Source organism: Gopherus evgoodei, chromosome 17 (assembly GCF_007399415.2).
Source record: "Gopherus evgoodei ecotype Sinaloan lineage chromosome 17, rGopEvg1_v1.p, whole genome shotgun sequence".
NCBI classification, from domain to species: Eukaryota; Metazoa; Chordata; order Testudines; family Testudinidae; genus Gopherus; species Gopherus evgoodei.
The window spans coordinates 892,634-918,510 of NC_044338.1; the positions used below are offsets into that span (position 1 = coordinate 892,634).

Consider the following 25,877-nt stretch of genomic DNA (forward strand, 5'->3'; position numbering starts at 1 on the left):
TTCCGCTTTACTCTGTGCTGGTTAGGCCTCAACTGGAGTATTGTGTCCAGTTCTGGGCACCGCATTTCAAGAAAGATGTGGAGAAATTGGAGAGGGTCCAGAGAAGAGCAACAAGAATGATTAAAGGTCTTGAGAACATGACCTATGAAGGAAGGCTGAAGGAATTGGGTTTATTTAGTTTGGAAAAGAGAAGACTGAGAAGGGACCTGATATCAGTTTTCAGGTATCTAAAAGGGTGTCATCAGGAGGAGGGAGAAAACTTGTTCACCTTAGCCTCCAATGATAGAACAAGAAGCAATGGGCTTAAACTGCAGCAAGGGAGATTTAGGTTGGACATTAGGAAAAAGTTCCTAACTGTCAGGGTAGTTAAACACTGGAATAGATTGCCTAGGGAAGTTGTGGAATCTCCATAGCTGGAGATATTTAAGAGTAGGTTAGATAAATGTCTATTAGGGATGGTTTAGACAGTATTTGGTCCTGCCATGAGGGCAGGGGACTGGACTCGATGACCTCTCGAGGTCCCTTCCAGTCCTAGAGTCTATAAATCTATGAGTCTATGAGTTTACTGACTGTGGCCACTATGCCTTACTGTCCCCCCAAGAGGGGCGAATCTATTGACTCTGGCCGCTAGGCCTTTTGGCCCTGTCTCACTGGGGCAAATTGACTGTGGCCGTTAGGCTGCGCTGCCCCACCAAGAGGTTCACACCTATGGACACTTGCCGATTAACTGTGGATTATCGACTGCTCAAACAAGTAACTCCTAGGCTCACTCCAGTGGTTGTTGCCATGATGTCCTGGTATTTAGCAACCTCAGCAGGAGCACAGTGGTACTGAACGCTGCCTTCTCTATCCCACTTCACCCCGAATCATGGTACAAGTTCACATTCACCTTTGCTAATAATCAGTATACTTTATCTGTGCTTCCCAAGGGTTCTACGATGCACCCTTCATCTGCCACAAGTGTCACAAGAATGTGGAACACCATTCCAGAGAAGCATAAAATAATTAGCTACGTTGATGACATCCTTACTGTGACATCAACCATGGAAGAAATTCTAAAACTGTTAAATGTAGTCCCGGAAAAAGTAAAGACAATAGGATTTCTTATAAAGCCTATAAAGGCCTCACAAAAAGTGACTTACTGAGGAGTGGAACTTGGAGTAGAGGGTAGAAGACCTGATGTCCAACGCATACAGCTTATATGTAAGCTCCCTGCCCCACAAGATATCTCGGCTCTGAGATCCTTTCTTGGACTCATGGGCTTTCTCCCGGGATTTAGTGGAGAACTACTCAAAGATCGCCCGCCCACTCTACCAACTGCTGCGAAAAGGACAAGAGTGATGAATGAAAAACACATGGAGTCCTTCAACAAACTTAATCAGGCTCTAACTAAGCACCAGCACTTGCTTATCCCAGGTGGGACAAACCATTCCAGCTACAGTTAGCCAGGACTGAAAGGATTAAGTGCTGTGTTTCTTCAAGATAATGGGAATGGACCCAAACCAGTGGCAAAAACACTGAGTGACATCGAGCAAAGGTATTCCCCTTGTGAGTGTGAGGTACTGGCACTGATCTGGGCCATGCACCACTGGGAATACTTGATAGGCATGTCACCAGTGATTCTCATGACAACACATACTTTGCAGGTGTATGTTCTGTCCAGACAGATTAATGATGGAAGGGAATCCAACCTCGGGTTGGCAGGGTGGACCCTACATTTACTGAACAAAAATATTGAAGTCAGCAAAATACCACATCTGTCACCATCCCTTATGTGTTATTAACACAGGGAAGACCACGAGTGCCCTTTGCAGAAGTGGTGGCTGCCGAGCCATGCTCGATGCAGCTGCCTCAGAAGCTTGTTTATTTGTTCACACTCTGACTGGGTGGTCAAGTAGGGTGACCAGACAGCAAGTGTGAAAGATCGGGACGAGGTGGGGGGAATAGGAGCTTATACAAGAAAAAGCCCCAAATATCAGGACTGTTCCTATAAAATTGGGACATCTGGTCACCCTGTGGTCAAGGCACTTACCAAATAGATGCGCATTTGGGTCACCTAGGGATATGACTTCAGCAGATGGGAAGCCAATAGCACATGCCAAATACCTGAAGCATGCATGGCAATGAGTAACAACCAGCAAGGGGGATACTTACCTGTTCTAGGAGAAAGGCCGTAAGAAAGATCAAGCTGAAGTATCGAAATTAAAGAAGAAGGTCAACAGACTTGCTAAACAGGCTGCACTGCAAGGTATAGGGCAACTGTGGACCAAATCCGATCTAAGGGCATATCAAATTCAGGAAAAAAACCTGAAATAGAAGGTCAAAAGGACACTGTTACACTGCAGAAACAGGATAAAGAGTTGCAAGATCTCTTAGTCAAGGAAGAGCATCAAAATTACAGCATCTTTCAGAACAAAGATGAACTAACCCTGGCTTTAAGAAAAGACCTAAACAACATAAACCCAGTTTTAATAGTTCCCGTATGCGTAAGGAAAGAACTCATTGCATTATCTCACAGTCAAGGCCATTTGGGCTTAGAAGAGATGGTGAGCAGACTGACTGTGGATTTGGTGGCCCAGTTTAACCAGAGACGTGGAGAAGCACCTGCAGAAGTGCTTGAATTGCGCAGAGAGTAATTCAGATCATAACATCGATAAGGGTCCAATATGCCATCAAAAAATACTGGGCCCATGGTCCTGACTACAGATTTTATAGGATCACTGGGAATGGCAATAAACACTGCCTAGTGGTCGTGGGTTCATTCTCCAACTGGATAGAAGTGCATCCTGCTAAGAATAATACAACCACCAATACCACAAGAGATTTCTCGAACAAACTTTCTCAAGGTTTGGATTGCCCGATGAGATCGACTCCGATCAAGGCCCCCACTTCATAGGAGAAGAAATGAGGGATCTTTGTCACCGTTTTTGTCAGCTATTACCATATAAGTGCTGTTGGCCTCTGCCAAAGCCACCATTGAGACATTTCCTCATGTGGGGTACAGCCGTGGTTCTCAAACTTTTGTACTGGTGACCCCTTTAACACAGCAAACTTATGAGTGCGACTCCCCTTTTGTAAAAGCTGACAAAAACGCTGACCAGAGAAGCTTGGTTCACAAATGGGAAAAGGGTTGCAACTGGGAGTTTAATGATGACCACTTGGGCAATTGTTCAGAGGTGTGAAGAGTGTGAGGTGAATCTAGATGTGTCAGCATCAATTCAAATATTCCCTTGTATTAAAGATGAGAGTGTTTAAAGTAAAGGCAAGTGCAATTTGTGGAAAAGCTTTAAACATAAAGATACTTACTTCCTTTAATGTGTGTATAGCAGAAGTCTGGATTGTTACAATAACACCAAGGACATGTTTAATTCATTTAGTAATTAGTTTCTGTAATGTAGTAGATGTAAAATGTGCAACTGTTATGGTATCAGCAGTATGAATGTCAACATACATGACACAGGCAGATGGGTTGTAATTGGAGCCAGAGAGGTCAGACAAGTGGCAGTGGTCTGGAGCCTGATATAAGCAATATAAGTCCAGTGCTAGGACAAGATCATTCCAGCCAGTCTGTTCTCTAAAGAAGATCACTGTGCCTTGGAGGTGGCAGTAAGCAGCATGGACCCCAAGTGTGCACCGTAGGTCCAAACACTGATCTTGGATGGAAAGCTTCAGTGAAAAGCATCTTGCCCAAGCCAAATAGGGTCCAAAGGGATGCAGTGGCAAAGGTGTTAGGAGGAGTTGGTACCAGTCCAGGTATTTTAAATTGGATTGATGCGGTATTCTGGCTGGAAAAATCAGTAGTATGGGGCATGAGGTGGCCTCACTGAGCCAGCCAGTGACCTCCTCATTAAAGCTCTTGAACAGTCTGGAATATGAAGTTGTTAAGACCCTACCAAAATGGTTTTGTGGGGGTGTTACAGGGCAACCTCTCATGGGCTTTAACTTGTGCTCAAGCCCAATCCTGGCTGTTCAATACAGCTAGCAGCATTCTCAAGGATGGATTCAATGGAATCATCCCTTCAGAACTGAAGCAACTACTGCTAAGAAATGTTAGTTCTTTTGAAGCAGTCCACCAGGCAGGGTGGAAGGCTGTCAATTTTGCATGACCTGGAAACCCACATAACCACCACATAGATACTAACTATACTCAATGCCAGTGAAAGCTGGGTGTAGCCCTTAGTACCAATAGTACTAAATGGGTGCAGAGAGATGATGCAGGATATAATAGTGTCAACCTAAATTCCTGCAACTGGGAATTGGGTATTGGCTATACGTGTACCACAGGTTTTATTGAGGGTCCACGTATCTGTGTAGATATGGACCAAGGAACGTCACTAGTCTCTAGCCAAGTAGTCATAATAGCTCAGCCATTGTTTATGCGTATGTGTTGGAAGCTGGTGTACCCATTCCTTCTCTAATGCCAGTTGTCATTCCCAGGTCAATGTGGGGTGTGACCTTGACTTTGTGTTTAAAAATATTTCTGTGCACGCTGTTCATGTTGCCTACATGTTATATGAAGGTGAATCCCATCGTTCTGGGGGTAAATACGTCTGTGGTAAACCAGTTAATAGCGCGCCCGAGTCTCAGACAGCACCTTAACAGGTGGAGGCACAAGGTAAAACTATGATGGTCACCATGCACCACTCCACTGAAAAGCTAGAAAAGGTTCTCAGAAGGGTGCAAAGGGAGACATCTTTCTCACACTGGTGGGAAGCTTGTTTCTCAGTCTAACTTCAAGGAAACATGGAGTGTGTTGATTCCCTCATTTGTCTTATTTTAATAATACAGTTTGGTTTGTTACGATTGTTGGGACTATCTGTTGGATAAAGAGAAAGTTAAAAACCGTCTAGAGAAGCCAAAGGGACTCTAGGGGGCAGGAGCAGGGGTGACGTTATGCAGGGAGCACTCTGGAGTCAGGAGCAGGGGGGGTGTTATACTGGGGGCACCCTGGGGGCAGGAACGGGGGGGTGTTATGTAGGGACTCCAGGGGGTAGGAGCGGGGGGGTGCTATGCAGGGGGGTGTTATGCAGGGACTCCAGGGGGCAGGGGCAGGAGCAGGAGCAGGGGCGGTGTTATGCGGGGACTCCAGGGGGCAGGGGCAGGGGGGTGCTATGCAGGGCGCTCGGCGCTGTCCAAGCCCCCCACTCTGTTGCGGCGCAGGAGCAGAGCTCTCCCTCCGGTGGAATGGGAAAAGCCAGGGGCAGGCTCGATTGCTCGGTCGGTGACTGCTCCTGTCTAGGATCTGGTGGCTCGCACGTGGCTCTACTGGCGCTGCCTTTCCGGCCTCCACGTGGGTTTGTTTGCGATGGCGGCGCGGGAGCAGCTGGCGCGGAGTGAGCCCCCGGCTTGGGCGCCAGGTGGGACTCTGGTGTGTGGGGCGCGAGGGACCCCGCCCGCTGCCGGCTCAGGGGACGGGGCCGTTCCAGCCCGGCCCCAGCCTGACCTGGCCCGTATCCCCCTGGCTGGCGACCGGCCTGGAGAGCAAAGGCCCCGGGTCCGCTCCCCGACCCCCGCCAGGGGAACGGGATCCGGGGCCTTTGCCGCCCCCCGTGGCTCTCTGCAGGGCGGGGACGTGCTTGTCTGTCAGCGGAGTGTGCGCGCTTCCCACGCTGCGGCCGGTCCCGAGGGCTGCCCCCTCCCTTTCATCAGATACCTCGAGATCTGGCCCCTTGGGGCGTGGGGCAGTGGCTGCACGGCCCCCTTTCTCCCGGTCATGCTGCGCACCAACCCTTCCGCCTCTGACGTGCCAGTCAGGACGGTGGAAGCCTTGCCAACTTTGGTTGGACGGTTTAATGGAGGTTTCATCACATGAGACTCTAGGCCAGTCCTGGAGGGTCGCAACTCTATCTGCCGGGTGCTTTTCCCAGGAGCTAGGCCTGCACCCTACCCCTGTGCAGCTCTAGCTTCTGGGCCCGAGCATAAGGAGGTGACACACACCTTGCGTGGTGCAGAGATGCGCTCTGCGGAGGATGCTGGCTAGTTTGAAGGGAGGCTCTGCTGGGAGTGGCTGCCGTGGGACAGTAAGTTTGCCTGAATTGAGAGGGGTGGGTCCATCAGCTTGGAGCTGTGCTCTGAATATATACTCTGACTCCAGTGGCAGATCTAGCCCACGTTCCTGTAACCCGCTAACAGTCACCTCTGACTGCTGCTCACTTGGTGGACAGAACGATCAGCAGGGGCTTTTCCTGCCTGGCATGGCTGAGATGAAGCCAGTTAGCCATAAGGACTTCAGCATCTCAGTTGTCTAAGTTACTTTGTAGTTAATTGATCTGGGCAGTTTGCTTCACGGGAGCCTGGATAACTCATGTAGTAAGTGGGCAGAGCAGCTCGTGAGTCACCTGGCCTTCAGACAGCAATGAACACCTGTTTGCTGGGAGGCACTGTCATGACAGGGCCCTTTGCAAGCATAAATAACACAGCCCTTATGCTGCATCAGCTCGTCTGGCAGGCTTCGGATGGCTGACAGCCTTTCTGATTCACGGAGTCCCACAAAAGGGTCTCGAGCAGTCATGGTAAAACAGGAATAGAAACCTGCTCTTTACCGCTCCCATCACTTTGACAAGGGAGATACTGGAGAAGTAACACTGTCCCTTCCCTTGCCAGATCACCACCCCTTCCACAGGGCATCGTGGACACGCTTGTGGCAGTGCTGGCTCTGTGCCAGTTGGTGGGACTCTGGTAGGGGGTGGGATGGGGAGCTCCTGTGGGGTCCTGGCTGGGTAGGGAGGAGGAGTCCTTGTGGGGGCAGAGGACCAGCAGGGAGAAAGGGAGCTCTCTTGGGGCAGGCTCTAGCTGGGGAGGGGTCTGGCTCAAGGACTGGGGATAGGAGCAAGTGGAGCTGCCTAAGAGAACAAAAGACTTCTCTGCATTCCCTGGATGGCGGCCGGGGGCACTGTCTGGGGATGCAGGGCAGCTGGCAAGTAGAAGGGGTCTCTGCACAGAAGCCTTTCTAGGCCTCATGTAGCTGGGGCAATAGGGTCATGCTGGAGCAGGCACCAGCTCCTCAGCTGTTGCAGGCTGGACTCCTACTCTCCTGGAAGTCATCATTCTCCTTCCCCTGAACCTGGTTTCGAGTGACTGGCCACTGCCTCTCCTGGAAGGCGGTGCTGCCCCTAGCTGCTCAGCAGAGCTTTCCCTGCCGGGTTACTGGTGCTGAGCAGCCCCTGGGCAGTGGGTTTCTGGCTCTGGGCAAGGCTCCCCATCTCTGTGCATGTCAGTGGAGTGGGGGCTGTGGCCAAGCCTCTCTCAGTTAATTCTATTTGGAATTTATAATCTGGGCTCAATGCAGGCCCCGACAGCTGCCCCTCGCCCCCTTCAGTCGCTCCCGAGTCACTCAACAAGATTGAATGTAATCACACAGCTTTCATTACATCCTTTTCTTGCCTTTAATTTATTGAGGGGTCGGAGCATGAAGTTACTCTGCGCCTCCAACCCCTCCCCCCACTGTGCTAGACTAGCAGGCTCGGTGCCTCCCCGCATTATGGAGCCTGGCTGCTGAGGGGTGGAAACCTCCTCCCCTTGTCCTGTGCTCACTCAGTCTCTCTGGTTGGGGGGCGGGTGTGGGGACTGCTGTGGGTCTCTGCCTTGCGGGAATGCTGCAAGACTGTGGGTCCTCTGTGCTCTCAGGCGAGCAGAAGGGTCTGAGCTCCGGCGCTGGATTCGTTTGCGTGAGTTGGCATCTCCTGATGGATGCTGCATCATCAGGGCCGGCTCCAGGCCCCAGCGCGCCAAGCGCGTGCTTGGGATGGCATGCCGCTGGGGGCGCTGTGCCGGTTGCCGGGAGGGCGGCAGGCAGCTCCAGTGGACCTCCCGCAGGCGTGCCTGCAGAGGGTCTGCTGGTCCCGTGGCTTTGGTGGACCTCCCGCAGGCACGCCTGCAGGAGGTCCTCCGGAGCCGCTGGACTGGCGAGTGGCAGAGCGCCTCCTGCGGCATGCCGCCCTGCTTGGGGCAGCGAAATGGCTAGAGCTGGCCCTGTGCATCCTCAGGCCTCTGGAGGCAGTAGGTGGGTCCCTTTTTGTGACACATCCAGCATGTCTCATTGTGCCTCCCAACCAGTCCTCACTGCTGGCTGGATGGAGCCAGGCTTTCCCGCGGCTCTGCTGGTGTCATGGCCTGTCTCCCTGTGGCAGGGGGAGCCAGGTGTCAAACTCCGTGGTAGCTAACGGAGTCAGGTGTGGCACGTGCGGTTGGTGAGCGCCTTCCCGGATCCTCTTCCCGGATCCTCTGGCTCCTTGCACTTCTGTATAAGAAGCTCCTTGGTTCTCCTTGCAGGCCGAGGACCCCAGCGCCGACGGGTGGCTATGCAGATCCCCGAGGCAATTCTCACCAATAAGGAGCTGCAGGAGGCAGTTGGAGCCCTCCCCAGCAACTATAACTTTGAGATCTACAAGACGGTCTGGAGAATTCAGCAGGCCAAGGCAAAAAAAGGTATGTGGCCACTTGGGGCCATCCAAGAGCTGAGCCTGAGAATGGAGCTGCCGGGCTTCATGCACCAGCTCACCACCTGGGCTGCATGGGGGCTAGATTCCATTGACCCTGTTGTCGCAGCCCTGGCCCCTCCTGAGTCAGAACGTGCATGGCCCTCGCCAGCGTGTGGGCCCCAGTCAGTCCGGAGAGGGTGTGTTGTAAGGCCAGGCCAGGCCAGGAGCTGGGCTGGGTTACCTAGGGGAACGTACTGATGAATGCTGGCTGTGCCAAGCTGTCAGTCAGGCTGGGAAGCAACTGCCATGCCGCCGGCATTTCACGTTACGGGGAGCTGGCCATAACTCTTCTGACGATTTAGTGTGCTTGTGTCTCAGGTTTATAATCACATTAGACAGGACGGGCTGAGTCCCATGGAGCTGTCATCCTGCTGGAGATTGGGCTGGGATGCTGGCCAGGGCTCCAATTATGGCTCTCTGTCTCTTTCCTCTTTCCCTGTACTTCCTGGCTGAGCCTTTGGGGATTGGGGGTACACCCGGGTGAGCGAGTGCCTGGGTGGAATATGGGTGAAGGGCAAGGCCCCCCGAAGGTGGGGTATGGCACTGGGATCTTGGGAAGCCTTTCCATTGCTACGAGGGGAGGGACAGGCATAGGCATGAGTTCCTGACTGTGTGGGCTGGGTGTTTCCAGGCTTGGGGAGAGGGAGGTACAGGTGCCCTGGTCTCTGCTGGGACATCTCTGACTTGGATGTGGTTTCAGCTCGTGGCAGCTGCTTTATTTCCCCCATGGCCTCAGCTGCTGAAGAGTAAATGCCCCAGCCCTCTCCCTGGTTGGGGTCACTGGCCACAGCCTGCTCAGCCCCGTTCCTCGTGGGCTGCCAGTGCAGAGAATAATGCATCAGACTCCCGATCCTCACCCCTGGCCCACCCATCCCCTGGATGAAAGGAGCAAGCACCTGTGGGTGCTGGGAAGGGAGAGGTGCTTGGTGTGTCTGAACTGTTACTGTGGGCTGTGCTGGTGCGGGGCAGGTAAGCACGGGCTGTCACAGGCGGTGGGCAGGGGAAGGGCTCATGAGTGGGGTCTGTGACATGATCATGTGGACAGGCCCCCCACAGTGGAGGGGCTGAGTAGCTGCAGCTCCGCGGTTTGTGACTGGCCGGGGGTCCTGGCAGCCGGAGGCGTCAATCCTGGAATGTTTGATCGGGCCAGGAGTGCCTTTGCCAGCAGCTGGCGGCGCCTTTGCCAGGAGCACAGAGAGCGACAGGGTCACCGAAGGACCCATGGGATGCTCTTTTGACCTTTGAAGGGAAGGATGACCCAGGGGTTAGGGCACCTGCCAGGGAGCACTTCAGCTCCCTGCCCTGCTGCAGGCTCCCCATGGGACCTTGAACAAATCCCTGGCCTGCCTCGGTTCTCATTGATAACGTGGGGATGGCAGCCCTGCCCTGGCAGGGTCACTGAGGACTGTGAGGTGCTGGGACCGTTGAGAGATCTGAGTATGTGTCACTCCTGTCTTAGTTTGGCCACTCTCGGGGCCCAGACCATCATGCCCTGTCCCCCGGGGGTGCTCGGGTTGGGAGGAGGCAGTGGGAGAGTGTGGGGGCTGTCCTGGCCATGGTGCTGCCTGGGCGCCCCTGTGCTGTGTGTTTTGTTGTAACGAAATGCAAACATGCAGCTCGGATTTAGGCTTTAGCCTCTCGTGGAATATTGGAAGCTGAACCATCAGCCGTGCTGGGATCTCAGATGTGTACATACAGAGACCAGCACGTGGCTCGCTGGCAAGGGGCTGCAGCTGGACCCGAGAGGGCAGGAGTTCGGGGCAGGCCTTCCTCATGCCAGTGCCCGGTGGGGAGGGGTGTGATGGGCCTGGGTCATAGCAGAGAGGCCAGTGGAGAGCTGCTGGGCACAGAGGGCAGATGCTATGCTAACGGAGGGGAAGCCAGCTGTCCTGTGCTTCCCCACCCACTCCCGGCACCTGCAGGAACCACAGGCCTCACTTGGGAAGGCAAGTCTGTTTTCTGGCCAGCAGTCTGGGGCCCAGGGCTGGAGCTGATTGTACCCCCAGGGGAGGAAGGATTCAGAGCTCCTCGAGCCAGCTGTGCTGAGCCCTGGCACTCCCTGCTCCAGTGGGACGAGCACGGTGCTAGTGCTCAGAGCAAGGTGCTGTGAGTTGGACTCTTTGGAGCTCTGCCACCTGCCCTGGACCTGAAATATCTGGGCTGAGGAGTGTGAAGTGCCTCTTGCCTTGTGTGTGCTGGGCTCTCTGCTCCTTATCTGGGAAGCAGGGCTGTCAATTAATCGCAGTTACATCACGCCATTAACTCAAAAAAATTAACTGCGAGTAAAAAAATTAATTGCGATTAATTGCACTATTAAAACAATAGAATACCAATGGAAATTTATTAAATATATTTGGATGCTTTTCTACATTTTCAAATATATCGATTTCTATGACAACACGGAACACATACTGTAAACTGCTCACTTTATATTATTTTTATTATAAATATTTGCACTGTAAAAATGATAAAATAAATAGTATTTTTCAATTCATCTCATACAAGTACTGTAGTGCAATCTCTTTAGCCTGAAAGTGAAACTTACAAATGTAGATTTTTTTGGTTACAGAACTGCACTTAAAAACAAAACAATGTAAAACTCTAGAGCCTACAAGTCCACTCAGTCCTACTTCTTGTTCAGCCAATTGCTCAGACAAACAAGTTTGTTTACATTTACGGAAGATAACTCTGCCCACTTCTTGTTTATAATGTCACCTGAAAGTGAGAACAGGTGTTCGCATGGCACTTTTGTAGTCAGCATTGCAAGGTACCTATGTGCCAGATATGCTAAACATTCATATGTCCTTCATGCTTCGGCCACCATTCCAGAGGACATGCTTCCATGCTGATGATGCTCATTAAAAAATAATGCATTAATTACATTTGTGACTGAACTCCTTGGGGGAGAATTGTATGTCTTCTGCTCTGTTTTACCTGCATTCTGCCATAGATTTCATGTTATAGCAGTCTCGGATGATGACCCAGCACGTTTGTTTTAAGAACGCTTTCACAGCAGATTTGGCAAAACGCAGAGAAGATACCAATGTGAGATTTCTAAGGATAGATACAGCACTCGCCCCAAGGTTTAAGAATCTGAAGTGCCTTCCAAAATCTGAGAGGGACGAGGTGTGGAACATGCTTTCAGAAGTCTTAAAAGAGTAACACTCCAATGCGGAAACTACAGAACCTGAACCACCAAAAAAAAAATCAGCCTTCTGCTGGTGGCATCTGACTCATGATGAAAATGAACATGTGTCGGTCCGCTTTCTTTGGATTGTTATTGAGCAGAACCCGTCGTCAGCATGGACGCATGTCCTCTGAAATGGTGGTTGAAGCATGAAGACATATGAATCCTTAGCGCATCTGGCACGCAAATATCTTGCGATGCCGACTACAACAGTGCTATGCGAAGGCCTGTTGTCTCTTTCAGGTGACATTGTAAACAAGACATGCAGCATTATCTCCTGCAAATTATAACCAAAGTTGTCTGAGCGATTGGCTGAAGTAGGACTGAGTGGACTTGTAGGTTCTAAAGTTTTACGTTGTTTTATTTTTGAATGCAATTATTTATTGTACATAATTCTACATTTGTAAGCTCAACTTCCATGGATAAATCGATTGCACTACAGTATTTGTATTAGGTGAACTGAAAAATACTATTTATTTGTTTTTTTACAGTGCAAATATTTGTAATAAAAATAAATATAAAGTGAGCACTGTACATTTTGTATTCTGTGTTGTAACTGAAATTAATATATTTGAAAATGTAGAAAAACATCCAAAATATGGAAATAAATTGTTTAAAAGTGTGATTAATCAGGATTAATTGTTTTAATCGCTTGACAGCCCTACTGGGAAGGGCTGGCAGATGTGGGCCACGCCGCTTTCCAGACGTCCCAGGGCAGCAGAGGCTGGCCGGGTAGGAAGCGGTGCTCTGGGACCCCTCCTGAGGTGCCTGAAGCCCGGATTTCCCTGGCTGGTCTAAGCTGATCTCACTTAGAAGAGCTTTGTGAGTTGGGGCAGCTGGAGATTAGCGTGGTTCTAACCAATTGGCCTAAAACAATGTCTTTAAATAGAGGTGGTGTTTTCCCGGGCAAGGCTCAATAGCCTGGGGATTTCTGTCAGCCAGGGAGACCGTGAGTACGTCATTAAGGCCGAGATGTGTTAGTGGGATCTAGAGTTAAGAGAATAATGGGATTAATGGGACATGCAGTTGGAGCTAAAGGCCATAGTTCTGGTGTTCAGTCCCCACTCCCGCAGGGAGCAGCCCAGCATGGGGACTGTCCCTCGCCTCTCAGAAGATCCGGAGGACAGCAAAGGGGGTTGAGTCCCAGTCTGTCTGTTGGCATAAGAACAGCCACACTGTGTCAGAGCAATGGCCCACCTGCCCCAGGATCTTGTCTTCCAACAGTGCCGGTGCTTCAGAGGGAGTGAACAGAACAGGGCAACTATTGAGTGATCCAGCCCCTGGCATCCTGTGATGGAGTAGGGGCTGTCTGTGTGGGGAGTGGGAGAGCAGGGGAGGACTTTAGGGGATGGACGATGCCAGAGCCTGTAACCTGAGCTAGGTAAGGGAGGGGAAAGGTCAACACCTTTGCCCGGGAAGGGGACAAAGGAAGGGAGTGGCAGGAGGGAAGCAGTTTGAGTTTGGGCTTGGGGCTGTGTGGGCGGAATTCAGGGTATCCTAGCTAGGATCCAAGCACCCTGAAAGCCCAGAAGGACTCGGTGGAGGGGTCCTGACTGTGCCTGCAAGCCCTGCTGTAACCTGTGTTCCTGTTGTCCAATAAACCTTCTGTTTTACTGGCTGGCTAAGAGTCACTGTGGGTCCCAGGAAGAGGGGTGCAGGACTGGACTCCCCACACTCCATGACAACTGGTGGCAGCGGCGGGAGATACTGCACCCCGTGGACGGCGCTTCCTGTAGTAAGTGGCTGGGGAGCAGTAAAACGAAGGGACGATTGTAGGGGTGATTAACCCCTGGGAGTGTGTGCCCAGTGAGAAGGACTTTGCAGTAACAGGGTCCCCCGGGGGATTGCAGCGAGCGGTCCCAGGGGCCGAGGAGTCTGCAGCTCGACCCTGGCAGAGAGGTGGTGACCTCAAGAAGGGCTGGTGCACTAGGGGTCCCCCTGGAAACCGTGGGGAGCGGCGAGCACCCCGGCCTGTGAGTGGTCAGCAGGAAGATGTATGCCAAGCGGCGCAAGTGCGACCTGCTGGAGCTGTGCAAGCAAAGGGGGCTGCACCCGGGGAGGCTCAGGAAGGACCAGCTGATTGCCCAGCTGGAGCAGGGAGACCGCATGAATGAACGGAGCCCTGTCTCTGAGGGAAGCAGCCGGGCAGATGCAGCGCAGGCACCAGTGTCTGTCCCCGCTGGGAGTGGTCAGCTGGCGGACGAGGGCTTCCAGGGACCCCCCCTTCCTAGGCCTAGGGGAAGGGCGAGGAGGAGCCCAGTGAATACCGAGGGCACCGTGACCCCCCCCGGCCAGCAGGGGATCCTGCCAGCGAAGCTCACCCCCCAGCAGGGGATCCTCCCGGCAACTCTCGGCATCCGTGGAGCGGATGCGGCTGGAATATGAAAGGGAGCTGAGACGGGAGGAGCTCGAGTTAAAGAGGTGAGAGCTGGAGGAGGAGGTGAAACAGCATAACCATGAGCGGGAGGAGAAGGAGAAACAGCGTAAACATGAGCTGGATCTGGCCCGGCTGGCGAGCAGTGGGGCCCCGGCTGCGGTGAGTGAGGGGGGACCCAAGCCTACAAAGAGCTTTGATAAGCACTTGCTGCCCCGGCGTAAGGAGGGGGAGGACATAGATACCTTCCTGACGGCCTTTGAGAATGCCTGCGAGCTGCACAGGGTTGACCCTGCAGACAGGATCGCAGTTCTCACCCCCTTACTGGACTCCACAGCCGTGGAGGTGTACAGCCGACTGAAAGGGGCGGAGGCAGGGGACTACGAACTGTTCAAACAGGCCCTGCTCCGCGAGTTTGGGCTGACTCCTGAGATGTACCGGAAAAAGTTCCGGAGCCAGCGTAAAACCCGTGAGGTCACATACCTACAACTGGTCAACCAGGCGCAGGGGTATGCCCGCAAGTGGACAGCTGGGGCCCAAACTAAAGAGGACCTGCTTGACCTATTCATACTGGAGCACCTGTACGAGCAGTGCCCGTCCGACCTGAGGCTGTGGTTGATGGACCAGAAGCTGGAGAACCCACAGCACGCAGGCCAGCTGGCCGACCAATTTGTGGACAGTCGGGCAGGGGATGGCAGGGAGGAGTCTCGAAGGAGCAGGCCTGCCTCAACGCAGAGAGAGAGTCATCATGGGACCTCCCAAAGGGGGCCTATGGAGAACCCCCCCAAAAAGGGGAACATCCAGCGTCAGGTCCCTCCGACCCACTCAAGGGGACCCACGAGACATGGGCTGCTATTGCTGTGGCCAACGAGGCCACATACGGGGCCAGTGCCCCAAGCTCAGGGACAGACCAAGCAGACCCAACCCGCAGAGGGTGGACTGGGTAAAAACCCAATCGGAGGAGGGGCTACATTCCCAGGAAACGGGGGCTGGCAACATACCACCTGTGAAGGAGGGAGGAGGTCCCCAGGTCAGCTCCTCTCGGGGGCTGGATGCTCCAGGCTCCGGGTTTTTGGTTTACCGGGTGGGCGCGGGGCTGCCCCTCCGAAAAGAGTGCATTGTTTCCCTGGAGGTAGATGGGAGGAAGGTCACTGGGTACTGGGACACGGGCGCAGAGGTGACGCTGGCCTGGCCCGAGGTGGTGGCCTCAGATCGGATGGTGCCCGACACCTACCTGACCCTAATGACCATTCAAGGTGCCCATGGCTAGGGTACACCTGAAGTGGGGGGCCAAGGAGGGCCCCAAGGATGTGGGAGTACACCCATATTTGCCCACAGACGTGTTAATGGGAGGGGACCTCGAGGACTGGCCTAGTAACACCCAGAGTGCCCTGGTCATGACTCGTAGTCAGAGTCGGCAAAGGGCACTGCAGCCCGACAACGGGGAAGGTACTCGACCCGAGGTGCTGGACCCTAACCCAGGGGGCGGGGAACGCCCAGGGGCACGGTTCAGAGAGGCTGCGGCCTCAGACCCAGCCAGCAAGAGAGAGCCGGTCCCCATCCCTGTCCCAGCTGCTGAGTTCCAGGCCGAGTTGCAGAAAGATCCCTCCTTGCGGAAGCCCAGGGACCGGGCTGACCTTAATGCGGTGCAGACCATGAGGAGAGGTTGCAAGGAGAGGTTCCTGTGGGAGAAAGGGTTCCTGTACCGAGAATGGGCTCCCCCAGGGGAAGTAGAGTCATGGGGGATCAGGAGGCAGCTGGTGGTCCCCCAGAAGTTTCGTCACAAGCTGCTGTACCTGGCCCATGACATCCCTCTCGCAGGGCACCAGGGAATCCGACGCACCAGGCAGAGGCTGCTACAGAACTTTTACTGGCCTGGGGTCTTTACCCATGTCCGACAGTACTGCCAATCCTGTGACCCCTGCCAGAGGGTGGGGAAGGCCCGGGACAAGGGGAAAGCGGCTTTGAGGCCTTTACCCATCATAGAAGAACCTTTCCAGAAGGTGGCCATGGACATAGTGGGACCCCTCATCAAGACGACCCGGTCAGGGAAGAAATACATCCTGGTGGTGGTGGATTTTGCCACTCGCTACCCCGAGGCGGTGGCCTTGTCCTCTATCGAAGCGGACACAGTGGCAGATGCGCTGCTGACAGTTTTCAGCCGGGTGGGATTCCCCAAGGAGGTCTTAATGGATCAGGGGTCCAACTTCATGTCGGCCCTGCTCCGGTCCTTATGGCAGAAATGTGGGGTCCAGAACAACTGGGCCTCAGCATATCACCCCCAGTCCAATGGGCTGGTGGAAAGGTTCAACGGGACGCTGAAGATGATGCTAAAAACATTTATGAACCAGCACCCGCAGGATTGAGACAAGTACTTACCTCACTTGCTGTTCGCGTACAGGGAGGTACCCCAGGAATCTACCAGGTTTTCACCTTTCGAACTGTTGTATGGAAGGCGGGTAAGGGGGCCCCTAGACCTGATGAGGGACGAATGGGAGGGGAAGGCCGCTCCCGAGGGAGAGTCAGTGGTGGAGTATGTCCTGACCTTCTGGGAAAGACTGGCCGAGCTCATGGGCCTGGCCAGGGAGAATCTGGCCCGAGCCCAGAGGAGGCAGAAGGTCTGGTATGACCGCATGGCACGGGCCTGTGCCTTCGCCAACGGGAATCAGGTGATGGTTCTCATCCCCGTGAGGAGAACCAAACTCCAGGCCGCCTGGGAAGGGCCCTTCAAGGTTATCAAGCAACCGAATGAGGTAAACTATGTGGTGGAGCTGTCAAACCGGGCACATCACCGTCGGGTGTACCATGTGAACATGATGAAACCATACTATGACAGGGGGAATGTGGTGTTGGCCGTGTGTGGACATTGGGAGGGGCAGGGATATGACCCCTTAGTAGATCTATTCCCTGGGACCAAAGCGGGTTCCCCCCTGGAGGCGATTCCCCTCTCTGATCAGCTGACCCCGGGCCAGCATGCTGAGATCAGGGGGGTGCTGCATCTATACCGACAGCTGTTTTCCAACCAGCCTGGACGCACTAATTTGACTGTCCACCGGGTGGAGACCGGGTCACATCCCCCTATAAGATGCTCCCCTTTTCGGGTCACTGGGAAAACTGCCCAGGATCTTGAAAGAGAGGTCAGGGACATGCTGGCTTTGGGGGTGATCCAGCCGTCTTCCAGCCCTTGGGCCTCGCCAGTGGTGCTGGTCCCCAAGAAGGATGGGTCAATCCGGTTCTGTGTGGACTATCGAAAGCTCAATGCCATCACCGTATCTGATGCCTACCCTATGCCCAGGCCTGACGAGCTCCTAGACAAGCTGGGAGGTGCTCGGTACACTCACCACTATGGATTTTACCAAAGGCTACTGGCAAGTGCCGCTGGACGCAGATGCCAGGCTGAAATCGGCCTTTATCACCCCTCTGGGGCTCTATGAGTTTCTGACCCTGCCCTTCGGCCTCAAGGGAGCACCGGCCACCTTCCAGTGCCTGGTAGATCAGCTACTGAGGGGGATGGAGAGTTTTGCCGTAGCGTATATTGACGACATCTGCGTCTTCAGCCAGACCTGGGAGGACCACATGTCCCAGGTTAAACAAGTCCTGGACCGACTCCGAAAGGCTGGGTTAACAGTAAAGGCTGAGAAGTGCAAGGTGGGGATGGCTGAAGTATCTTACCTGGGCCATCGGGTGGGGAGCGGCTGCCTGAAGCTGGAACCAGCCAAGGTGGAGGTGATCAGAGACTGGCCTGCTCCCCAAACCAAAAAGCAGGTCCAGGCCTTTATTGGGATGGCGGGGTACTATCGAAGGTTCGTGCCCCACTTTAGTGCCATAGCCGGCCCCATCACTGAACTGTGCAAAAAGGGGAAGCCAGACAAGGTGATCTGGACTGAGCAGTGGCAGGAGGCTTTCCGGGCGCTGAAGGAGGCTCTGGTTAGTGGCCCAGTTCTGGCAAACCCAGATTTTGACAAGCCCTTTATGGTGTTCACCGACGCCTCGGACACGGGACTCGGGGTGGTGTTAATGCAGGAGGATGAAAAGGGGGAGAGACACCCCATCGTGTACCTGAGTAAGAAGCTGCTACCCTGGGAACAAAGCTATGCGGCCATCGAGAAGGAATGCCTGGCCATGGTGTGGGCCCTTAAGAAGCTAGAGCCATATATCTTTGGGCAACACTTCACCGTGTACACCGACCACTCTCCCCTGACCTGGCTGCACCAGATGAAAGGAGCCAACGCCAAGCTCCTGAGGTGGAGCCTGCTCCTGCAGGACTATGACATGGACGTGGTCCATGGGAAGGGAAGTGCCAACCTGACAGCGGATGCGTTGTCCCGGAGAGGGGGCCCTGAACTTCCCCAGGTCACTGGGCAGAGTGACCCTGCTCAGTTCAGTCTCGAAGGGGGGAGAGATGTGATGGAGTAGGGACTGTCTGTGTGGGGAGTGGGAGAGCAGGGAAGGACTTTAGGGGATGGACAATGCCAGGGCCTGTAACCTGAGCTAGGTAAGGGAGGGGAAAGGTCAACACCTTTGCCCGGGAAGGGGACAAAGGAAGGGAGTGGCAGGAGGGAAGCAGTTTGAGTTTGGGCTTGGGGCTGTGTGGGGGGAATTCAGGGTATCCTAGCTAGGATCCAAGCACCCTGAAAGCCCAGAAGGACTCGATGGAGGGGTCCTGACTGTGCCTGCAAGCCCTGCTGTAACCTGTGTTCCTGTTGTCCAATAAACCTTCTGTTTTACTGGCTGGCTGAGAGTCACTGTGGGTCCCAGGAAGAGGGGTGCAGGGCCGGACTCCCCCACACTCCGTGACACATCCACTCTCAGCTTCTGGCAGCCACTTGGAGCATGGGCTGTGTCCCTGCCCACCCTGGCCAATGGCCAGCGATGGACCTAGCCTCTTTCTGCTTGGAACCCATTTTACTTCTGGCCTTCGCAACACACCCTGGCAGCGAGCTCCCAGGCAGGCTGTGTGGGAAGAAGCTCTTCCTGCTGTTTGCTTTAAACCTGCTGCCTGTCACCTGGGCCAGCACCCAGGGGGGCCTTGGCTCATTGCTGGGCTGCAGTATGTGGGGCCTGGGCACAGAGGTGCTGGCCTAGATCCCTGAGCCCTGGTGCTTGGCCTGCACCTTGGGGCCACGCTTCTCGCTGTGCCGGGTGGGTTCACCACCCAGCTGCAGGGAGTTCTCCAGCTCTCCTCTTCCTGCACCGTTGCCGTGTTGTGAGATTCCTCCCCAGAGTGGCCAGGGAGCAGAGCGTTGCAGCTGCCCCAGTGCAGAGGACTCCTGACTCCCTCCCCTTAGGAAGTGCTCAGGAGCTCCTGGAGGCAGCAGCAATGCTGGGTGTTACGGGCTAAGTGCGCCAGCATCCCAGCATGCTGTGGGGCAGCTCTGGCTCGGAGGAGCTCTGGGGTGGATGCTGAAGGCGGAAGGGCTGAGCTGTGTGTGGGTTGGGTCTAGCTCAGTGTGCCCAGGGGTGTCGTCAGGCATGTACCCGGTGTTCGTTTTGTGGAGGAAATGATCTGCTCAGTGCACCCTAACTCTGGGCATCTGTCTCTCTCCTAGTGGCTCTGCAGATGCCCGAAGGGCTCCTCATGTTTGCATGCACCATCGCTGACATCATTGAAAGGTGAGTGAAAGACGTAGGCTCTTTGCCTTTGAAGGGGTGTCTGCCATTGCCACACATCCTGGCGTCTGGCATCTCACCAGACAGGTCCCCAGGGCAGAAAAGTGATGTCCCACATCAAACAGCTTTGCTAAAGCATTGATCTGCCTGTTCCATGGCTCTGCCTCCTGCCACGGAGCTGCCCACTGTGCATGTAGTTGGTATCTCCTGCGCTGGGTAGTGCCCAGCTGTGCAGTGTGGGGTGGGGCGGCCGGCCGGCCAGTGTTCACTCAGCGGTTGAATGTATGCGGCCGTGCGAGTGGCGAGCTGTGAGAGACAACCATGCTGTCGGGCTGATCTCACTGCCTGGCTCTGCCCCTCACCCCTTGGTGCGTTTGAGCCAGCAGCCAACAAGCTCAGCATGTCCTGGCCCTCGCTGGGGTCACGATGCCCATGTTAACAACTGGCTGATGTGAGCTCGGGGCCTGTGTGCCGAGGAGCACTCTGGGCTGCAGTGGGGATGGCCTGGTGGCAGCAGGTGAGCTCTGAGAGACTGGTGCTTTCGGGCACTCTCCATTCAGTGGCCTGCTGCTTTGGGAGGGAAAGGGGCTCCCTCAAGCCCCTCCAAGCCCCTGCCTCGCTGGCCATGGCCTCTGCACCATGCTCATCCTGGGCTCCAGGGGAAAGGCCCTGCTGCCCATTTACCCTGGCATCCTGTCCCCTCGCTCCTTGGGGCTGAGAGGGCAGCTGTGATTGGCAGGCAGCCATGGGGCTGCAGGTGGGGGTCTGTGCCTGGGCATGCGGGTTCTCCCAGCTGCTCATATGGGCCCACAGAGAGCGGGGTAGGGGGAGGGAGACCGCTGTCCCCATGCTGCTTCCTTCCCGATGTGCCACAGCCCAGCAGAACAGAAGTGGAGGGTGAAGTGCTGAGAGGCCTTTGGGAGCTGAGCGGAGCTCTCAGCTCTGCAGGGCAGCAGATTGAGGCACCTCGCAGGATTTAGGCTAATCTCTTTTCCCTGCCTGCTGTAACTGCCCCCCAGCTTCCTGTTTTTACACAGAGAGTGAGAGCCAAGAGCACCGTGTAGGGTCATGACACTTCCTGGCATCTGTCTGCCTGGTGCAATGGCTGGTTTCCCTTCCCACCTGCCCTTAGCCAGACAGCTGCCAATGCTGTGCCTGGCAGGCAGGGTCAGAGCAGAGCACCCTCCCAAAGTAGCACTGCCAGTAACCCCCAGCCCACCCCCCTGCACAGGAGGGGAGCAGAGCAGCTGGGTGATTGGCCCCTCTGTCCCCAGCACACTGTGCTGCTGCTTGTGGCTCTGGGCTATGTAGGTGCCAACTAGGCTTGGTGGCAGCATCATTCCCCAGCAGGCTGGTGGCTGCTCTGTGGCCATCAGCCCTGCACTGCCCTCTGAGCCAGCCTGGTGCCTCGGGGTGCTGCAGCACTTGCCCGTGCGGGTGTGAGCAGGGGGAGCTGGCAGAGTGTCTTGCTGCCTCCTGCTGGCCTCCGGGACTTGGGGAGCGCCCCAGGCTGGACCTCGTCACAGCCTGCCTGGGAGCTCCCTGTGCCTTCAAGTGACTGCATGTGCTGGACAGCAGGGAGCTGCTTTCATGGCCCAACTTCAAAGGCAGCAGATTAAGGGGATATGGAAGGAGCCGTGAGCCTGAGTCCCTATGCGCAGCGCAGCCTACCCGCCCTGCATGGGGCGCTCCTGCCTCCCAGCAACCCCGCCTGCGGCCTCCCAGGGGGGGGTTGAAAATGGAGGGTCCTCTGGGATGAGAGGAGAGAGAGTTGTTGGGGGGAGCTGTGTGTATCTGTGTGTGTGGGGGGTGCCCATGGGTGGGGGCTGTGTGCCGGGGGGGGGGGTTCTGTGTGTATATGTGGGGGGATGCCTATGGATGTGGGATCTGTGGGGAGGAGGCCCTCAACAAAGTAGCACTAACACAGGAGATGTGGGCGATGCGGGGGCTGCCATGAGGCTGTTTGGGGTGGGAGGGAGGCCAGGTGAGCAGTGGGGCTGGATGGGGGAAAGGGGAGCAGCGACATGTGGTGTGCGGGGGTCACTGGGCTGAATGGGGCCCACGGTGGGGCGGTGTGGCCTGGCTCTGGTCACTGAGGTGCTGGAGCTTGTGGCCAAGGCCTGGGGCTTGTGATGGAACCGGGGCTTGGATGAGGGAGGAGGTGGCCCCTGGCCTGCAGCTTGGGAAGCGCTGGTGCTGGCCAGGGTTGGGGCTTGTTGGTGCCCCTGGGGGCCTGTGCGAGCCCCCGGGCGCCGCCACCACCCCCTGGTGCCACGCCGCCCCAGAGCCCCCGGGTGCCGCCCCAACCCCCTGGTGCCACGCCGGCCCCGGCCGCCGCCCCCACCCCCTGGTGCCATGCTGGCCCAGAGCTCCTGGCTGCCGCCCCCACCCCCTGGTGCCACGCCGGCCCAGAGCCCCCTGGCCCACCCCCACCCCCTGCTGCCAAGCCGGCTCAGAGCCCCCTGGCGTCGCCCCCACCCCCTGGTACCACGCCGGCCCTGAGCCCCCGGGCGCCACCCCCACCCCCTAGTGCCACGCCGGCTCTGAGCCCCCGGGCGCCGCCCCCACCCCCTGGTGCCACGCCGGCCCTGAGCCCCCGGGCGCCGCCCCCACCCCCTGGTGCCACGCCGGCCCTGAGCCCCCGGGCGCCGCCCCCACCCCCTGGTCCCACGCCGGCCCTGAGCCCCCGGGCGCCGCCCCCACCCCCTGGTGCCATGCCGGCCCTGAGCCCCAGGGCGCCGCCCCCACCCCCTGGTGCCACGCCGGCCCTGAGCCCCCGGGCGCCGCCCCCACCCCCTGGTCCCACGCCGGCCCTGAGCCCCCGGGCACCGCCCCCACCCCCTGGTGCCACGCCGGCCCTGAGCCCCCGGGCGCCGCCCCCACCCCCTGGTGCCACGCCAGCCCTGAGCCCCCCTCCTTGTGCTGTGCCAGCCTGTTGGGTGTAACTCTGAAGATACCAGCTGGGAGTCTGAGGCCTGGTCTACCCCTGAGACGTTGGTTGGCCTGGCTACACGGCGCAGGGCTGTGAAAACGTCCCGCCTTCTGTGCATAGTCAGGGCGAGTGAGCCCTGGAGCTGCACCTCGGGTGTGGCCAGGAGCCTTCCGTCCATGGCTGGGGCCAGCGGTGACTCACGGCTGCAGCACTTTATAGACACTGCCTGAGCCTGTGCTGCTCAGTGTGAAGCCATGGAAACTCCCGCCCCTGGCTCCCCAGGGAGCTGCCTGGGGTCAGGAGAGAACGGCAGCAGGTGAGGGGTTAGCACGACAGACGGCTGTCCCTGGCCTCATTAGTGCCTGGCTCCTCGTGCCATTAATATTTATAGCTGGCGCTAATGTGGAAGCTTAGCTTGGCCGCTGCTTTGGCCGGCTCTTTTCACCCAGATGCCTCGGCTCCAGCCATGACAGAAATAGCTCCCTCTGCCCACAGCAGCACGGTGAGGATCCCGTGCCAGGCAGGCGAGCTCCCCGCGCATGTGGGAGCAGCGTCCCAGTCACACGGGGAGCCTGTCTGGAGCCTGCCCCATGCCCAGCATGGACGAGATCCTAGACACGTTGGGGGCCCCATGACCTCACCAAGGGCTACTTGCTGGTGCCTTTGGAGCTGATGCCAGGTTGAAATCTGCATTCATCTCCCCTTTGGGGCTCTGTGAAGTCCTAGTCCTGCCTTTCAGCCTCAGGGGGTGCCTGCCACCTGCCAGCGCCGGGTGGGTCAGTTACAGAGCGGGAGGGCGCACTTTGCCCTGGTGTACATGGATGGTACCTGTCTTTAGCCAGACCTGGGAGGAGCCTGTGCCCCAGGTGAGGAGGGGGCTGGGGTGCCTCCAGGAGGTCAGACTGGCTATAAAGGCTGGGAAGTGCCCGGTGAGGATGGCAGAGGTGTCGTACCTGGGCCACAAGGCGGGAAGCGGCCACCTGAACCCAGAGCCAGTCAAGGTGGAGGCGATCAGAGACTGGCCTGCTCCCCAAACCAAGAAGCAGGTCCAGGCCTTTATGAGGATGGTGGGACGTTACCGGAGATTTGTACCCCATGTGAGCTCCCTAGCAGCCCCATCACGGAGCTATGTAGGAAGGGGAAGCCAGACGAGGTGGTCTGGACCGAGCAGTGCCAGGGGGCTGTCTGGGCGCTGAAGGAGACTGTAGTCAAGGGCCCAGTGCCAGACTTTGACAAGCCTTCGTGGCTTTCACAGATGCCGGGCTGGGCGCGGTGCTGGTGCAAGCCAATGTGAAGGGGGAGAGACACCCCGTTGGGTACCAGAGGCAGAAGCTGCTGCCCTGGGAGCAGCCATAGAGAAAGAATGCCTAGCCATGGGGTGGGTGCTTAAAAAGCTGCAGTCATATCTATTTGGGAGGCACTTTACTGTGTATGCTGACCACTCTCCTCTGATGGGCTATACCAAAGAGCAGGGCTCCTGCAGTGGAGTCTGACCCTCCAGAACTGTGAGAGGGAGGTGGTTCATGGGAATGCAAATGTTACGGAGAGTAGGACCTGCACTTCCCCAGGCCATTAGCTGAAGGAATGCCGCTCAGTTCAGACTCGAAGGCGGGGGGCGTGACAAATTGGGGAGTTTTCTTAATGTTTTGTATGATTATTGTGCGTGCCTCAGTTTCCCTGTGAACTGCATGTCTAACCAGGGAGGGGTGGGTGGGAAGATGTTGATCTTTGCCGGGATCCCTAGAGGATCAGATGTGACTGTTGCTGGCTACCTGGGCCCAGCCAATGGCCAGACAGTTTGTGACTTCTGTCGCTCGGGTACGGGGGGGTCAGACCATTCCCGCCCCTGCGCGACATTGGTTTTGCCAATATAGGCTGCAGTGTAGATGTGGCCTAAGCCAGGGAAGGTGGCAGTGGCAGGACAATTGTGGCTTGTAGCCACCCCTTCTTAGGCTTGAGAGCTGACAACGCAGGGCTTGGCTGGGGAGCCTGGCTAGCGCAGGGGATGCCCTTCCTCTTGAAGTCTGGACTGAGTCAAGGCCCTAGCACAGTGTGTACTCGGAGGGGGCATCCTAGGGCTGCCAGCTGGCTGGCTGGGCATGTGGTTAGCTGGGCCTTGCACTGAGCAAAGGGCCAGGAGTCATGAGGCCTGGTTCTTTCGTTAACACGGACTTGCTGGGTGGCTTTGGACGTTGCGCCCTTGTGGGCTTGGGGTCTGGGTCGTGCTCTTGTTCATGAAACCTGCCTGAAGGAGGGACACAAACATGCTGTTTAACAAACCCCCTTCGCCCCCAGGTGGGCTCTGCCTTCCCGCCACCTGTGGGGAGCCTCTTGTGCTGTCCTTGGCAGGGTTTGCAGGGGAGGGGCTCTGGAAAGCTCCCACTCCGCTGTGCATAGAGGTAGCACTTCAGATAATTGCTAAGCAGGTGCATGGAGAGCTGGCAGCGTGCGGGCTGGCTCGCTCTCCATGCCTTGAAGACAAGGGTTACATTCAGGGAAGTGCTCCAGTTCTGCTGGGATCCCAGGACCATTTCTTCCATCACCGCTTGCGCGCCCCATGTCTTTGTTTCAGGTTTATCTCTGTTGTGGAGCTGACATCTGTTAAAGGATTCTCACTGTGTCTGGCTGCATTAGTGACAGGAACCGCCGAGCACCTGTAGTCACTACAAATGCACCACCAAGAGGAGCCCGGGGCCCCTGCCTATCGTCTGTCTCTCACGTGGTGCATCTGTCTGTCTGCTCCCCAGCCATGCTGTGAGGGATGGGGAGTTCTCAGATACTTCTGTTATCCACACCCTTTCTATTGCTGGGGCTCCAAGCCCCTCGAAAAGCCCCTTCGTCTCTCCCCCAGGAGGGGCAGTCCCTGTCCCTGTTTGTGACCAGCACCTAGCACCTTCCATATGTTCCCCGCCCCCAGCACTCACCCTGCTATGGATGAGCCCCTGGGGCTGCTCCCAGCGTGGGGCCCCCGTGGGCTCTCTCCTGTAACAGTGTGGAGCAGAGTTTGGGATTCTCAGTGAGGTGCGAGCTGCTACTGGGGTAAGCAGGGAGCAGCTTGCAGAGCACAAGAGGGAAGGGAGCCGGCAGCGTGGAGCCCTGCAGGAGGGTGTGTGCTGTGGCCCGCAGCCGTGCTCTTTGGGGTGAGCAGGGAGGGTCAGCCCCGTAAAGGGCTCTGGGAACTGGTGCAGAGTCATGAGGGGTGGGTGCTGGGGGTACCTGAGCCGTGCTGCTCTCTGGGGGCTGGATGGGGCTAGTGTGCCGGGGTCGGCAGACGGGAGCTCACCCTCAGCCGCG

At 56.3% G+C, this 25,877-nt stretch overlaps 2 protein-coding genes across 2 annotated transcripts in view; one reads left to right on the plus strand and one right to left on the minus strand.

The window, feature by feature from the left end:
• The window catches only part of LOC115636335 (protein ABHD15-like), a 575,307-nt gene that overhangs the window by 228,864 nt on the left and 320,566 nt on the right, over nucleotides 1–25,877 (minus strand). The window lies entirely within an intron of this gene.
• The window catches only part of DPH1 (diphthamide biosynthesis 1), a 60,050-nt gene continuing 39,449 nt past the window's right edge, over nucleotides 5,277–25,877 (plus strand). The window contains exons 1-3 of the mRNA XM_030536274.1: nucleotides 5,277–5,357; nucleotides 8,272–8,427; nucleotides 19,591–19,654. Of these exons, the coding sequence (XP_030392134.1) occupies nucleotides 5,306–5,357; nucleotides 8,272–8,427; nucleotides 19,591–19,654 (272 nt within the window). The 5' untranslated portion in view covers nucleotides 5,277–5,305. The remainder of the gene's footprint in view (nucleotides 5,358–8,271; nucleotides 8,428–19,590; nucleotides 19,655–25,877) is intronic.